Source organism: Eublepharis macularius, chromosome 3 (assembly GCF_028583425.1).
Source record: "Eublepharis macularius isolate TG4126 chromosome 3, MPM_Emac_v1.0, whole genome shotgun sequence".
Lineage (NCBI taxonomy): Eukaryota > Metazoa > Chordata > Lepidosauria > Squamata > Eublepharidae > Eublepharis > Eublepharis macularius.
In genome coordinates, this window is record NC_072792.1 from 65,809,176 (window position 1) to 65,825,505 (window position 16,330).

Sequence of the window (16,330 nt, forward strand, 5' to 3'; positions counted from 1 at the left end):
CACCTTCCTAATATTTAGGCCTCTGGAGTGTTTTCTAGCTTTTTTGAAACTTTGGTTTAAGATAGTGGAGCAGACCTATTCTGATCAGGTATGTTACCTTTTGCTTTCAGGATTGCTGTTTCAAGATGAACTATAAATAGAGCAGGAGCATCTGCCCCTTGTTCTAGATTCTGGCAAACTTTAATGTGATGGACACAGGTACAGTTATCTTGATAAGTGGTTGTTATGGATAACAAATCCAACTGCATAATAGCAGACTGTAATTGGTTCAACTGGTCTGCAGCATTTCTTGTATATTTTTTCTAGCACTGCATAGATGCAATATGAGGAGACATTTTATGTGCAGGCAACAGTGGATTCAACCATGGCCCAAGATAGGAGCTAATGTCAATTAAAGGTGACCCCCAACCAGGTCTAGGATTGTATTGGTATTTAACTGCTGGTGCACTGCTCTTCTCAGCTATGAAAGTTCCAAAACATTTGCTTTATTTCTAGTACTCCACATCCTTGGTCTATGTGAAATTGAAATAGGATGCCAAAGCTGTTGAAGATCAGTGAGGCAGGAGATATAAGAACAGTAAGGAGGCGGTACTAGGAAAGGCTCTCAGCAATCTTCTGGACTCCTACACAAGACCATGCTGAGCACTGGAATGGAGACTCATGCACTGATTTCATAGCTGGTGCCAGAGATTGTGAACTACGTATGCTGAAGAAAATACTGATGTTCATTAAGTGTCCTTCTGTGCAGACACATGGGAACGGTGCATGCGCAGGCCAGCTGTAAACAACCTGAAAGCTACTGACAGAGTGAGGTGCTCTCCCATCCTTCTGTCGAGTTTCCTGCCCAAAGTGCCTATAAAAAGGGAAAGACTGCCTCTCTCTCTCAGTTCATTGAAGATGTGCTGGAGAAGAAAGACCAAAGAGCTCACAACAAGGTGGAAGGGATATGTGCCTCCACAGAAAAACACTCATTGAATATTTGTGACAGGTAAGCATAACCATGTTTTCATTGTCATGTATTTTGTGGAGTCCTACGTGGAAGAATAGCAAGCTAATTTACCAAGGAGTCGGGAGTGAAGCTCTTAAAGGCTGTGCAGGACTGTTTTTCCCAATGCAGCATCTGGAGTGATAGCATAAGTTGAATGAGGGAGTGGAACAAGTGGCTGCCTTGCAAGTGTCATGGAGACAGACTCCCCATATGAAATCAGAGGAAAAGGTCTGAGATCTAGTAGAATGGGCTGTTATTTGAAGAGGGCAAAAGACACTTGCTTTCTTGTAACACTCTCAAATGAGGACTACAATCCATGAAATTTTCTGAGAGGAAAGTTTGCAACTGTATTTGGGTCCCTGAAAGGTCACCAAGAGATTCTTTTCTTTTCTAAATTGACATGTCCATGGATGTAGTGGCTAGAGTGGAGGACCAGGATCTGGGTAACCCAGGTTCGATTCCCCACTTTGCCATGGAATCTCATTAGCCTATATCACAGGGCTATTGTGAGGGGAAACAGTAAATATGTCATCCACATCGGGCCCCCACTGGGGAGAAAGGGGAGTATAACTGAAGTAAAATTTAAAAATTAAAAACCCACATTTGACATCCAAATAATATAATTCCTTTTCTTTGTTGTCTTTAATTGGTGGGAAAAGACAGGGAGTACTATGTCTTGGTTTAGATGGCATACGGATATCTATGAGGATAGCATGAGGAGATATTCCTTTAGTAGAAAAGGAAGACTGGGATGAAGCACCACTTTCTCACTGTGGAACTTGAGGAAAGGCGAGGCCAACCTGACTGCTGGAATCTTGGTTACTCTCCTGCCAAAGTGATAGATACTATAAAGGTAATTTTGACTGAAAGGAGTTGTAGGGGTGGCCACAGGTTCAAATGACTTGCACATGAGCTTTAAGAGAACTAAGGAAAGACTTCACTGTGGGGTGTGAGGGAGGATAAAGATAAGCCAATCCCTTGAGAAAGGATTTAGACACTGTGAAGATAGACTTCCCTTGTATAGGAATGTGGAAGGCAGATAAAATGAGGTGAATCTTAATGGAAGAATTAGCTAGGCACTTTTCTTTCAGACTAGCTTGGTAACAAAACATTATGAAATAGGGTTACCAGCCTTCAGGTAGTGGCTGGAAATCTTCCGGAATTACAGCTAGTCTCCAGGCCACAGAGATCAGTTCACGTGGAGAAAATGGCTACTTTTGGGGTAGACTCTATAGAATTATGACATGCCAAGGTCCTTTCCCTCCCCAAACCCTACTTTCTCCAGGTTTCACTCCCCAGATCTCCAGGAATTTTCCAACTTGAAGCTGGCAACCCTATTATGAAAAGGGGCAAACTCTGGGGCCTTTTCCTTGATATATCAGACCAGGCAAGAAACCTTTGCCATTTCAATTGATAGGATTTTCTGGTGGATGGCCCCTATTAGAATTCTCTGGACTGGCTGTAAGAAGCTCAAAGAAGAGAATGAATGAACCAGGCAATGCGCTTCAGAGAGTGGAGATCATGGTGTAGGGCTTCCTCTATACATAACAGATGTGGAACTGAAGGAAATGAATGAGTTCTGTTTACCACCATGTGAGTCTGAATGGTGAATCATCAGCAAGTAAGGGGGCAGATATCCCTTGCAGTAGCATCCTGCTGAGAGTTTGGGTTATCAGAGGAAGGGGAGAGAAAGCATAAAAAAGGTTGACCTGGCAGGGAATTTGAAATTCATCCCTGAGGCATAATGGAGTCTTCTCTTGAACAATATTTTTTGTTGTTGTGGATTTTCTGGGCTGTATAGCCGTGGTCTTGGCGTTGTAGTTCCTGATGTTTCGCCAGCAGCTGTGGCTGGCATCTTCAGAGGTGTAGCACCAAAAGACAGAGATCTCTCAGTGTCACAGTGTGGAGAAGATGTTGGCAGGTAATTTATATCTACTCAGGAAAGTGGGTTTGGGCTGAGTCATCCTGTAGGAGTTTCTCAGGGTGTGGAATGCTAATGGAGGCGTCACTGTATCCTGAGGAGGTTCTTTTGCATATGGATTGGTGCTTGATATGCTAATCTTCTCTGCAGGGCTATTGTGGGATGTGGAGTACGAAATACTTAAGAGTATCCTTAAGAACTGCAGGATACCCACACAGCCACTGCTAGGATCCACCAAGCCAGCGCACTCCTCCAGTTCCTGCCCAGGTCCTGGCCAACTTGCCACCACCGGACCTGCCAGCCTCTAACACCTTCCGGTAAGGCTGCACTGGAACCAGTGCCACACTTGCAGCTAAAAAAGAGAGAATTAGAGGGGAGCTTGGGCTCCATCAATGCCGCTCGATACCACCAGCTGTACGAATCCATCCATCCGTAGCTGTGAAAACCCCAGGCCATCCAGCCAGCAACCACCTCCCCCAAGAAATGGGGAGAGGGCAGACTAGATCGATAGTAAGGACATGCATTCCAGAGAGGGGAATCTTGGATGAAACTCCCCCCCAACCCCAGTGACTCCTGCTCTATGCCCAGAGGAAGGTGAAAAATCTCCAGGACCAAGGGCCTATCAGGTCTGAAGGAAAATTCCTTCCTGACCCCAAAGGGCGATCGGAGTTACCCAGGGCACATGAGAAGAGGCCACATGATCTAGATCTAATGTACACGTCCCCTCATCAGCTGACTGACATTCTGCATTGGCCACTCCATGGGAATGAATCGAACAAGGCTAGAACTTGGGAGGGATCCAATCGTTGCCCCCCCCACCGCCCACATTGTCAGACCCCAGGCCATGCCGGCCCCTAGCAGATCGGGAACCCAGGGGCCAGACCTGTACCACCCCTAAGGTCCCCTGCCTGGGGCGAGCCGTGAGCCCTGCCCCAGGAGGGGCCAGTACCAAGTGACCCCTTTGCCATTGTGAAAAGTTTCATTCTCTCCCGGCAGACTAGATCAGGCCAGGCTGTGGCGGTGGACATTGGCTGAAAAAGCCTGAAACTGGAAGCCATGGCCAAGAGGGCCCATTGGATGGAAGAAGCAACCAAACCAGGATCTTGAACTCATGAGGGGATCACAATTTCCTATCGCTTACTGGACACTGGTCCAGGCCTTGACTCTGTCCAGAGGGTACTTGAAGAACCATTCCTTTTGGGTTCATGGTGCATATTCCAGATCCTGCTACAAAGTGGGCTAGAAAAAACAACTCGTTAACCAATGAACTAGTGCATGGGGGCCAATTGAGGACGCAACATCTCCTTGGATACACCCCCTGTCCCAGCTAACTTGGGATCACAAGCAACTGTTCTTCAATCAAGACTGATTCGGAATACAGTGGCAACCAGGCGAGTAACCGAGGGACAGGCTGAGCAAATGCTGCCTATTTAGAACGATCTGACACTGTTGTACACTACTGGTAGGGATCAAGCTTTCCCAAACTCCACAAATGTGTTTTAATTGCAGCCACCTCACAATTCAAGAGTAATTTCAGCGTGGACTGCCGCCGAATACCTTCTGGAGAAAGCTTGGGGTATGGATAAGAAAAAACTGGGCATTATGGAATTGCTTGCACTGTGCTGAAACTAATGGATTCAGACAAGTACCTTACAGTAGGCTTGCTGGAACTGCAACCTAGTGTTCGTGTTCCAACCATCAGACTACAAGTTGTGCCTGCTCTTCTGGGAACATTTCTGCGGAACAGAATTAAGGCTAAGGCACTAGCTCGCTACCAGTGTCATGTGCTCCTATGGAATGCAGAGCACAGAAACACCTATCACTGAATCCGTGAAGGGAGTGTGGGACCTGCTATTCCATTATTACCATTTTACACAGAGGCAACAAATGCTGCATCTGATTGCGAGGAAGAATCTTCCAGCCATGGTCTTGAGGATTTCAAACCCCTCCACAGCAGCAAATGCTGTGCCCTTCCTGCATAGGAGCTTACCATAATGTTTCCCTCCAGTTTGAAGAACTTGCAATGTGCCCTTATTGGCCACCTCCATGCACCCAGAAATCCAGCACCACATGCTGAGGGTAACTGAGTTAATCAACGTGCATTAGCTACACAGCACTAAATGTGTTCTACCTATTCAGGTATTATACTGTGAAGTAAGGAAGAGACTGTATCACTACGAAATCTGCAGAGATTCGATGGAAATGTGTGTTGGAGAAACTATAAGCCATTCTCCTGTGTGGGAATGGGCAGTGGGTGCAATAGAAAGAGACAGGTCCACCTTGCACAATGCCACGGGCATGGGCAGATGCCTAGCCTAAGGTGCTAAAACGGTGGCTGCAATGGGTTGCATGTACAACAGTACATGTTAGTCATTTGTGAACATTGCCAGCTGCATTCTTCCTTGCTGACAGCTAGTGTAGCCAGGGAACAAAACAGTTGCTCAAGATGCCTGTACTGAATGTCTTAGGCAGCTGTCTGTCATGAACTCTCTTTTCTAGCCACTAACTTACCCTGGTATAGGAATCATGCCAAATTTTAAGTGAACATGCCCTAAGAGAGGGATGCTAATCTGATACTGCAGATTTAAAGTCGAAGCTCAGCAGCACCTTGGACTCCAACAAAATCAGCCCAGTATAACCCAGTTTTTTCCCCTTTGCTTGCCAGTTTGTTTTCGGATTTATTTATTCATTTATTTATTTTAATCTCCAAACTCCCTTCACAAAACTGCCCTCTCCAACTTGCCCGCTGGAAGTTAAAAGGTTTGAGTGCTACTGGCCATCTAATTCATTTTATCCATATCATATGCCTGCATTTTATCTCTGCCATTTAAAAAACAGAACTCCTTGGCACATGCCCAGTCGGGGGCTATCACCTCACTCCCAGATGACAGGGGATGTCGCCATGGGCCAAGTGCTGAGGGGCGGAGGCCAGCCTTGCAGATCAGGGGCCTGCACTGGATGAGCCTGGGCGTGCTTCCCCAGCCCCTGGTCATTCCCCTGCCCCCTCCACAACATGGTGGCTGCCATGCTGTCTCCCCACCCACCTCCCCCTCATCGCCCGCAACCTGGCCCCCAGTTGAGTCTAGAAGCCATTGTTTCAAAGGAAGTTTGCTGTGCAGATATCCCACAATTTTGCTGCACAAAATTCAGGCAGCTTGCCAAAGACTGAGATTCACAGTATACCATATCTATCCAAACTTTTCTGTTTAATGGATGTGTAGAAAGATCTGTTCAGACCATCAGAACCTAATGAAGGCAGCATTTAATAATAGTGGTGATTTGTGTAAGTCACTGCCACTTTACAGGAACACATCCTTAGATAAAGGGTGGTCCCCTTCTTCATTTTTAACGAGAAGACCCGTTACAGCTAATCTGCCTATAATTTACAGTTTATTTAAATCTAATAGTGAAAGTCTCAGGAGGATAAAAAGACTTCAGAAGCTGAATCAAAATACTATTTTGACAAGAGAGCTCATGATCTTACAAAATTTAAAGCAGGGGACCAAGTTTGCATGGGAAATAAACACTTGTATGTAGGATTGAAAAAGGGACAACTGTGGAATAGCCATACGCAAGAGTTTATGTGACCCAGACAGCAGACAGCCCATGAAAATGTACTGTATCATAATCTTTGTGATGTTAGAGCTATTCCAGGATGCTCCCCAGAGGACGCAGAAGGATCTAGTTTCAGTCACCTGACAGATAGCATAGGCAGTAATTGAAGTAAATGGGCTTAGAAGGCTGTAACTCTGTTTAGGATTGTATGGATAGAGACTTCTGTCTAACATGTTTTAGCTGTTCTTTATATTATTGTGAAGGAATGGAATTGCAAAGCCTTTCACATTTTTTCCATCTGGACCTCCCAGTGATCAGAGGAACCCCTGGGTTCCAGTTAAAAACTGGATAACCACCAACAATGACTCTTAGGAGACCCCTTGCTGCACCTCCCTCTGCCCATCTACAAGCAAATGCAGGGAAGATGCACTTTAGAGCTACAGCGCTCCTGGGATGGAGAGATTCTCTGCTGCCCCTAGTACCACACTTCAGATAGCAAGACCAAATATATTTAGTGTTTTTACAGAGATCAGACTTAGAGCATTAAAAATATAAGGATGTTTTTAAAAAGAATAAAAGAATATTCATGTTACGTTCAAGCAATTTGGGCTTAACAAGGGAACAAAGGAAAAACACACCATCTTCTGTCCCTACACTAGGTGCTTACTAACATATGTTGAATTTTAGGAAATACAAGCTTTACTTCAAACTGCAGTAAGTTACAGTTCATCATTATCTTAGATCTCTGGGTTGGGGCTCCTCTCCATTGTCCCCTGCCTTGTGGACAAGATGTAATCCCTCGGTGAAACCTTCATGCACCGTGGCTCGTGTGCATTTGAAGACACTTCTCTCCCCATTTCCAGAGTTTTTATAACCTCTATTTCTCCCCTTGCCCCACACAGGAAGAGCTTCTCTTCTATCGCTTTACTTTTCCCAGCATCATGGTTCTAGGTGTGACTTATGAACAGGGAATGGGATAGTGAGGCATTAGCATAAATAAGAGCTTGACAGATCCTATCTCCAATACTGCCCCCTTCTCTCAGCTATCATTCTGCAGAAGGGTTCCTGTCCATTGACAGAGAGCAATCACAATAATTGAAACACTGGAGTGAATTCTTAGGTAGGCGGTGCTTCTCCAAAATTATTTTTAGCCATTCTTCATTTGTAGACCCATAAATACGACACCTCACATATCCCATTGTGTGTGACTATTACATGCATGCCTATTTTCTCTTTGAAGCTGGAGCACTATGTGCCAAGAGGCACTGAAAGTTGGAAACTTCAACCTGCAAAGATTTATTTTGAAGCTTTCCAGCACTGTAGAAAAAATGCTTATACTATACTTAATGTCTAAATAAAAATGACCAATAGTAAGAAGTTACAAAAAAAAACACAGAGATAAAAACCACGGTCACTCACAATGCAGAAGACTAATGGGTAATTAAATACGACACAGAGCAACGTAAACAATGCTTTATCCAATAATCTATTTCTTGCCAAAACAAGCCAATCAAAGAGCATACTGCCATTTTAATTCATAGTTTAACTGAAATATACTAGGCAAAAAACCTGAACGAAGCATTATTATAAAAGTTCTAATATTAAATTGCTTATTCTTTGGAATACTAAGAGCTAAGAATTCAGCCAATCTATCAGAATTAGTAAATTGGCTAGTCAAAACAGTGGAAAAAATTAATATGCGGACATTTCAGATTAAATATCAGAAGATCAAAAACATAATACTCCTTCTGGCTCTCAGGATCTTTGTACATTTCCAGTTAAATAAAATTCTTTTGAAAAGTAGCCTGTTAATAAAAGTGCGCACTTAACAGAAGGCTTTCTTGACTTTTATATAGTTCCACACACCTTATACTCAAAAATAATTGCTCTGTCAATAAAGCTACGTGAATTATCTATCACCCTGTCTAGCTTTTCTTCCCCATCTCCCTGGCAGCTTCTACCTGGGCTGGGACCAGTTGTACAATAGGGAACCTGCAAGGACTTGTGGGAGGCACCCCAGGTTCACCTGTATCCTCCTCTTTCCCTCCTCTTGGCAAACCTGATTTTGTAAATTTGAGAGGACTTTTTTCAACATTATTTTTAGAAAATGTATGTTTATTTCTTACCTTTAGGAATAGTTATCTGACATCCTAAGTCACAGTCCTGCTGCAACTGATAAAATGCCACTTCCTGTAGGCGAGAACGTTCCAATTCTGAAAGGCTTTGAACGGGAACAGACTTCAGTCGGACACTGCGTCCTGACATACTGTTCCAAGTGAAGTCACCCTGTATGAAATAAAGTAGAAAAACATGAAGCATTATGTATGTATGAATCAATAAGGGATGCTGCCTAAGGTCGCAGGCCCTGTTAAATTATTACCATCTCTCACTCCCCGCCCCCTGCCATCTCTCCCTAGCTTACAAGAATTCAAGAAACTCCACTCTGTGTGTGTGTGCATGCGTGCATGCGTGCGCGTGCATGCTGATAGCAATATAAAGAAGAGAAGGCTACTGCCTCCTAGGATCCATCTCCGGAGATCTGTATGGCCTTAATGTTACTGCCACCCTTGTTACAAACAGGTCAATGAAAATACCAGCCCCTCATTCCACAAGTAAAATATATACTTTATGCTTAACATAAACCACCCCATGCATCGTACAGGCCACCCCCCTACATCTGTAGCATTTTTAGTCATGCAATTTCAATCTGAGTTTAGCAAGATCAGGGTAAAACTACATGAAACCACTGAGAGAGATCATCAGGGGATATGGTGTAATATGCTACCAACATACAGATGACACATTGATCTACTTCTCTTTAACAGCTAAGTCAGGTGGACCTGTGGAAGTATGGGTAATGGGATTGGTAACGGGATTGGTAAGGGATGACCTGAAGCTCAGTCCAGACAAAACTGCGATGCTGTCAATGACAAAACTGATTGAGTCAGCCTGTCCTCGAGGGGGTTGCACTCTCCCTGAAGGAACAGGTTTGTAACTTGGGAAGTACTATCGGATCCCCGGTCAGCACATAGCATTTTTTATCACATCTGGCTGATACATTTTTTGAAAAGCATCATCTGGCCAATGGGATTAGGGTTGCTGACCTCCTGGTGGGACCTGGAGATGTCCCAGAATTACAACTGATCTCCAGATGACAGAGTTCAATTCACCTGGAGAAAAATGGCCGCTTTGGAGGGTGGATTCTATGGCATTATACCCTGCTGAGGTCCTCCTGTCCCCAAACCTCGGTCTCCACAGGCAGCCAGAACACTGGCAGAATCAGGATACAGAGATTGCACTATCCCAGCGCTGAAAGGCCTGCACCAGCTGCCCATTTCTTTCTGGGCACAATTCAAAGTGCTGCTTCTTACTTTTAAAGCCTCTGAGGCTCACTTCTCTATGCTTCCTCTCAGGCTTGTGTCACTCACCCATCTCTACTGCCACCATAGCCACCTTGTCCAAATGCTACAGCTGAAGCCTGGGTGTGGCCATTTTTCCAGGTTCAGGCATCATTGGCATCAATGGCTAATTTGGTAAATGGCAAAACAGCTCAAAAGAGAATGGACTGTAATATTATCTGTTCTCCCAATGTTTACTTACTCATAAAAGTTTCTGAAGGAAGCTTCAGAAGGGAATATTGTTTTATTTTGTTATCTGTCTTGAGCAGATCTCCAAAGAGGCAGTATAGAAATATTGTACATAAATAAGGAAAATTTAACCCCTCATAATACAGTCATTCTCTCCCCCCGCCCCACCACCACACACACACTGTATAAATTTGAAGCTGGCAATGTGGCTCTATACAGAAGATCTGAAAATTAAAAAGATGAAAGGGTACCACTATTGTGCTAGATAAATAATAATTACTTAACTTGATACTGCTATTAATTACTGTTAATATCTTAAGCATGAATTGTTGAAACTCACATTAATGCTAATTTAATTAATTAGTACTAATAGAATTAGGGATTTTTTGTTTCGCTTTTTACATTTTGTTAATTTATAGTATGCATAACCTAAACCAAGTTATATTTATGTCAGGTCCAGCCCTCATCACAAATATATTTAGCACCCTTAGTCAAAAGTTCAAGAAGACTAGATTGTTTCTTTGTTATATTTAAATACAGCTTGATTATTTTTCTAAATAAAGCAGACAGCTACAAGCAAACATTTCTTGATATGTCCAATACGTAAGGAAATTCTGATGTTCACAACTAAGCATTTCCAAAAACATTTTGACAAATACTGACTCCAATAAAATAACAATCATGTTACAGTGACCTAAGAGAGAATTTAACAACTATGTCAAGGTTAACACATCTATGTTTGTTTTGTGACACAAGGAGAAAGGCTGAACAGCTACTAAAACCATTTTTTTCTTCATGGTCCTTTCTCTAGATCTGGAGTTTTATACTTATCTGTGAACTTGTCATACAAAAGGGATTAGGATTTGGTAATAAACGGGGCAGAGATATTAAGAAGCTATCCTGCAGATGACAAATTGTGCCTGGCCTTTATGATTATCAACACTTTCCAAAGGACTTAAAAAGCAGTAACTCAGCTTTTCTAGCCATATTTCTTTGAGGGTTTTTGTTTATTCTATTGTTTTATTTTACTTTGTCCATAATTAAAATATTAGCTCTCTCTTTTTTAATTAGAACAATCTGCCCATTCCTAGGCCATGGGAATACCCCCAAAAGTAGTGTTACTAAATACTACCTTGCTGGTGTCGCAGTACTTAACATTGTGGTCACCAAATATACTCATACAAATATTTTGAAACTGTTATTGCCATACAGGTACTACTTAAAGATTGTGGTGTTACGTGATGTGAAACATTTAAAAGTGTGTAAATATTAACACATACTTATGTCTTCCTGATATTTGTTTGAGAACATTAACTTGGGTATTTCATTTGTTTACATATCTATAACATCTGTCTTTTATATGAAACACTGCGGTTAGAGATTCATACTGGATTTCTGCATATCTGTTTTATTATAATTCTAGATGGCAAATATACAAAGTTAATGGAGTTGGGAATCACTGAAAGCCTCATGCAACTTCTACCCCTGACATTAGAGTTGTCTGATAGTTAAAAAAAATACTGGACACATGCGTTAAAAATTTATCATTCCCCTCCCCACCAAAAAGTCTCTGCCTCCACCAGTGTTTGGTTTAAAGCAAAATTGATGATGCTTGCCACCAAGAGTCTGGCACTGCTGCAAACTCAACCTGTACTGCTACAGCCAGCCACAGCCAGAAGCCCACTTGATGACAATGAGAGCCACCACGAGATGAGAAGGCATGTGGATGCAAGTGAATTCTACCTCCAACACTCTTCAAGCTTCAGGCTGCACTGAGTGGAAGCACAGGAAGAAAGAGCAGGGAGGCAGAGAGGGAGGTGGAGCTGGAGCCCCATCATCACAAACTCAACCTGTGTCAGAAGCCATACCCAACCAATTTCCCTACAGCTGCATTCCAAGAAGCAGCTCATAATATGAACAAAATATGGCAAGCACATTCTATAGCAGCTCCTCTGTTTGATTATGGTTATGTTTGGACACACCTTCAAATAGCACTTAGAGCCTTTCCTCTCTCTCATACATACTTTTCCTCTCAAGGAAGCTTCTCTACACAGTAAATACACTGGATACCATTCCAACTGCCCTTTGCATATACATGCATTCCTGCATATTGCAGAATGCCGATTACATTAAAAGGATTGCTCCTGATTCCAGAACATTTCATAATTCAGTGGAGAATCCACCTTTCCCATGCTTTTAATTGATGCAATAATGGATGTTTCTATTTATTTCTCACATATAAACTCCAGACTCCAAGGAACTTATAGTGATACATGGGGGGTTGGGGGGAGTTCCATTGTATTGTTTCAACAGCTCTACAATGCAGTTTACACTGAAAAAGTGAAACAGGCTTAAACTTATCCAGTGAAGCTCACTGCTGAGTAGAGATTCAGACTCAACACTCCAGACTCTAACTCCATAATAACAGAACACTAGCTCAAGAGCATTCCTTGTTTTTGGAAGCCTTAACTTGTAATCCCCTTCAATACAGAGAATCCTTGTGCATACTTAAGATTCAAAACCAGAAAGGCACTACACCAGCCCAGAGAGCCTCTGTATAGTCACACAACCCCTTTCCAGAACTACTCCGCTAAGTATCCCTACATACTTTTGATATACAGCTCCCCTCATGTTCACTGAGACTCCACTCATTTCACAGTGTTCTTATCTCTTGTCCTGCAAATGCCCCCCTCCCCTGATTCATGCCACCTGCCTTTCACACTCAAAATTGCTTTCACCATCACATACATTATGGTCTCCTCACAATTATGCTTTAAAGAATATGCCTGGGCTTTAAAAAAAAAAGTAAAGGAATACAGCCCGAAGGGTAAAATCCAATTGTAAGAACATGCAGCAACCAGTTGAGACTCACTGTGGAGTACATCTCATAGGACTAACTCAGGTTTCTTGCTGCCCAATGTGCAAAATAGGATTCAAAATTCAACAGCTTCCTTTTCCAAGCACATTTTGCTGCCTTCTACTAGCATACTTCCAATCCAAAAACTGCCTTCTGAGCATATATTCTTTAACCAGCATATTTACTTATATAAAATACTCATATCCAACCTCTTCCATCAGTTTAAAATAACAACATAAAATCCTATCAATGATCCCTGTGGAGTATACACAATTGTGGCAAAGCTATTCCAAGGCTAGTCATTCCCCCAAGGAGCTCAGGTCGGCATATGTGGGTCTTCTTTCCCAATTTTGTTCTCATAACAACCCTGTAAAATAGGTTAGGCTGAAATTAAGCCCCAGGTCACCCAGCAACCTTCATGGCAGAGTAAGGATGGACCCAGGTTTTTCAGATTCCAAAGCTCCCATTCTAACCACTACCCAACACTGCTGCCTAAAACTGCACCCTCTGAAACATGCACATTCTTACATGAACACACACGAAACCGCCTTATACTCAATTGGTCCACCCAGGTCAGCATTGGGTGGGACCAAAGTGGTTCTTTTTACCCAGGCTTTTAATTTATCTTTGTATACTTTTTACAGTGTGCATCCCGCCTGAAAATTGTTTTATGACAACTGAGCATCTTAAAACAGTGCTTATGCTGTATTTAAGCTCTAACAACTACATAACCTACCAGCTGTGATTTGAATAGAAGAGTATTACTTAATACAGCATTCCTATAAGCCATAACTCTTGTTGGATGACAAACACAGCTGAGTATCACTATAATCCTAATTTTTTTTACAAAGTTACCATGCACAACTTTAAAAACTATAGAGTTTACATTAAGATTTGTTATGCATTTGTGACACAAATCTTTAATGTGGTAATGAAACCCTAACTCAATAGTATCTGGATTTCAGAGGCTTGAGGCAACCAGGGTAGTGCTCCATGGCAACACAGTAGCATCGTCTACAGCATTTGGGCAGTGGCATCTTCTAGGGTTCATAATATCCATTCATATCAAACAGATATTCTTCCATACTCTAGAATGGTTTACACTCTCGAGAGTTTATATTTGCAGTCATGAAGGAGGAGCCATTACTGAAAGCACAGCGGATGTATACTCTAAAACCATTCATTCTATTTATCCCACAATCACTTTTTGGACACATTATTCTTAATTAGAAATCCAACACAAGCAAATCCGGTCTAACTATGGCAGTAAATAGTGGGAGAAAAAGAGTTCCAACAAATCTACAACAATGGATGAGTTTTCATTTAAGGTCTTGCAAACCAAGGCTTAATCTTAGGTATTGCAAAACAGATCCATTGCCAACATGAAATCTAATGATCAAAGTGCCTCCCTCCTGCTGGTCACTTCAATGATTAACAACAGGATGTGGAAATAATGTTTTTTGCAGAAATAAAAGACACTAAATTGCATTAAACTCTGCTTAAGGATACATTCCTCATCCTTTAGACTTGCTGTATAATCCTCCCTTACTTTTAAGCTTTTCACAGATGTACCGAAATACACTTAACCCAAAATATATTGTCATTCAACTTGGAGAAAAAGTTGCTGCTCCTGAAATTCTCTTTTATTCCCTTTCCTCACCATACACATTGCACATGTTTGTGCAAAGAGAGATCAAAAGGAAACCCTTAACCATCTTTAATCTTTGGTGTTCCCAAGTTTGAACAGTTTGAAAGTTGCATTTTAGTTTCATTCTTTGTTTTAAGCAGCGCATTTATTTTGGACAGGGAGAAGGAAAAAAATAGCCCATAAAGTTTCCTACTGTTATGAAAAACAGAAACAATTGCTAGAGTTACGAGATACTCTGAGATTGCGCCAGAGGATAACCAAATCTTACTCAGTATTATACTTTGCAAGACATTGTAACTTTTAAAGGCTAGTTTAGGAACGACCAGTTTTTTAGACTTTGTTGACCACTATAATTTGAAGGCAATGAAATACACAAGAAATATTGACATATGGAATATATTTCTAGCAACTTAAACTTTTTCCCTGCTATTAATGAAATTTTACTACACTTCTATTGAAGTTTAGTAGAGCCAAATTATCACCTCAGGAGTTAAATCAAGCTTGCAGACTGCTAGCTAGATTTAACTCCTCGATGCATAAAATTTGCAATAACATCCTTGGATCCATGATATTATAGCATTCAGAGCATGTGAATATAATAGGTATGTTCTGTATACCCTTCCTCACTATTAATATATTTTTGTTAGCAATACGAGTATAAAGCTTGTGTGTTCACTTACAAAAAAATGATAAACAGGGTCTTTGAGGAATTTTAACTGAATAGTCTAGTCATGTAATTGACTTTAATTTCACAGTACAACTGCTGATAGAAGTGCTTTTGCACCTCTCGGACTTGTTAACAGTACATGCAAAGTCATGAAAACAGTCAAAATAAAAGGCCTTTGAGAAGTTCCTGCTTGTTGACTTCTGAGCCTGCTAAGTGGCAGGTAGGATGCCAGTGTTTCTCTTACCCAAGCAAGAAATATGTTATGAATGGGAGAGATTAGTTGTTTGGGGGGTTTTCTGCCCAGTTAGCAACATTAAGTAAATATTAAACGTTAATTTTCTTAGCTACAACATTAAAAAAAACCTACAAACCAACCACACACAACAGTTATCTTACCCATTAACCAACAGTTGCTTTTCCAGCGATGTCCTTTCTAACTTGATGAAAACAAACTTGAAGAAGGATTATCCAGAATTCTTATAAGAGGCACATATTTTTCTGCAGCCATGTAAATTAGAATTCAACTCAAACTGTAACTCCTTTTGTTGCCATAAACAACTAAATATTTTAATCCCATTCCCAACTAAACCAATTTAATATTTCTAAATACTGTGCAAGCATGCATTTATTAAGTGCAAAGGTAGACACAAAATCTGCATCCACTGTTTATGCCAGTTAGATTGTTCTGAAGCAGCAAAGGAGTAGTTATGCTCTCCTTGCAATATCCACCAAAGAAAATCCTCTTCCACATGGCTGTACAAATGCATAACTGTCTTGTAACTGCGCAAACTTTCCTTATTAGGAACACTCCAAAGAATGCTGCACACATCTGGTAAAATCCCTTGGAGTATGGTAAAGGTTTTCTCATCCAAGATCATCATTCCTTTATTTTTAAGCCTTCTCTGCAATTTCTCCTATTCTAAGAAGCAATATGTTACAGCTCAATACTATTAAAAACAAAAGCTGCAAATAACCAGAATGGTTTTATAAAAATTGATAGTTTGAAAGTGAACTTATCATACAGTGATGACAGTGCTAGGGCAATACCTTTCATCCATCAGAATGTCCCAAAATATCTGGTGATTTCATGAATAACAAATCTATTTT

The 16,330-nt window shown here is 41.5% G+C and overlaps 2 protein-coding genes across 6 annotated transcripts in view; one reads left to right on the forward strand and one right to left on the reverse strand.

The window, feature by feature from the left end:
• Positions 1 to 16,330, reverse strand: part of ARHGAP6 (Rho GTPase activating protein 6) — a 317,422-nt gene that overhangs the window by 55,199 nt on the left and 245,893 nt on the right. For both annotated transcript variants that reach the window (XM_054973322.1, XM_054973323.1), the window contains exon 2: positions 8,591 to 8,750. In XM_054973322.1, coding sequence (XP_054829297.1) covers positions 8,591 to 8,750 — 160 coding nt within the window. The remainder of the gene's footprint in view (positions 1 to 8,590; positions 8,751 to 16,330) is intronic.
• Positions 21 to 16,330, forward strand: part of AMELX (amelogenin X-linked) — a 36,852-nt gene continuing 20,542 nt past the window's right edge. For 2 of the 4 annotated variants that reach the window (XM_054973324.1, XM_054973325.1), the window contains exons 1-2: positions 21 to 88; positions 496 to 988. The gene's annotated coding sequence lies outside the window, so the exon portion shown is untranslated. The remainder of the gene's footprint in view (positions 89 to 495; positions 989 to 16,330) is intronic. The other 2 variants (XM_054973326.1, XM_054973327.1) reach the window with 2 other exon arrangements.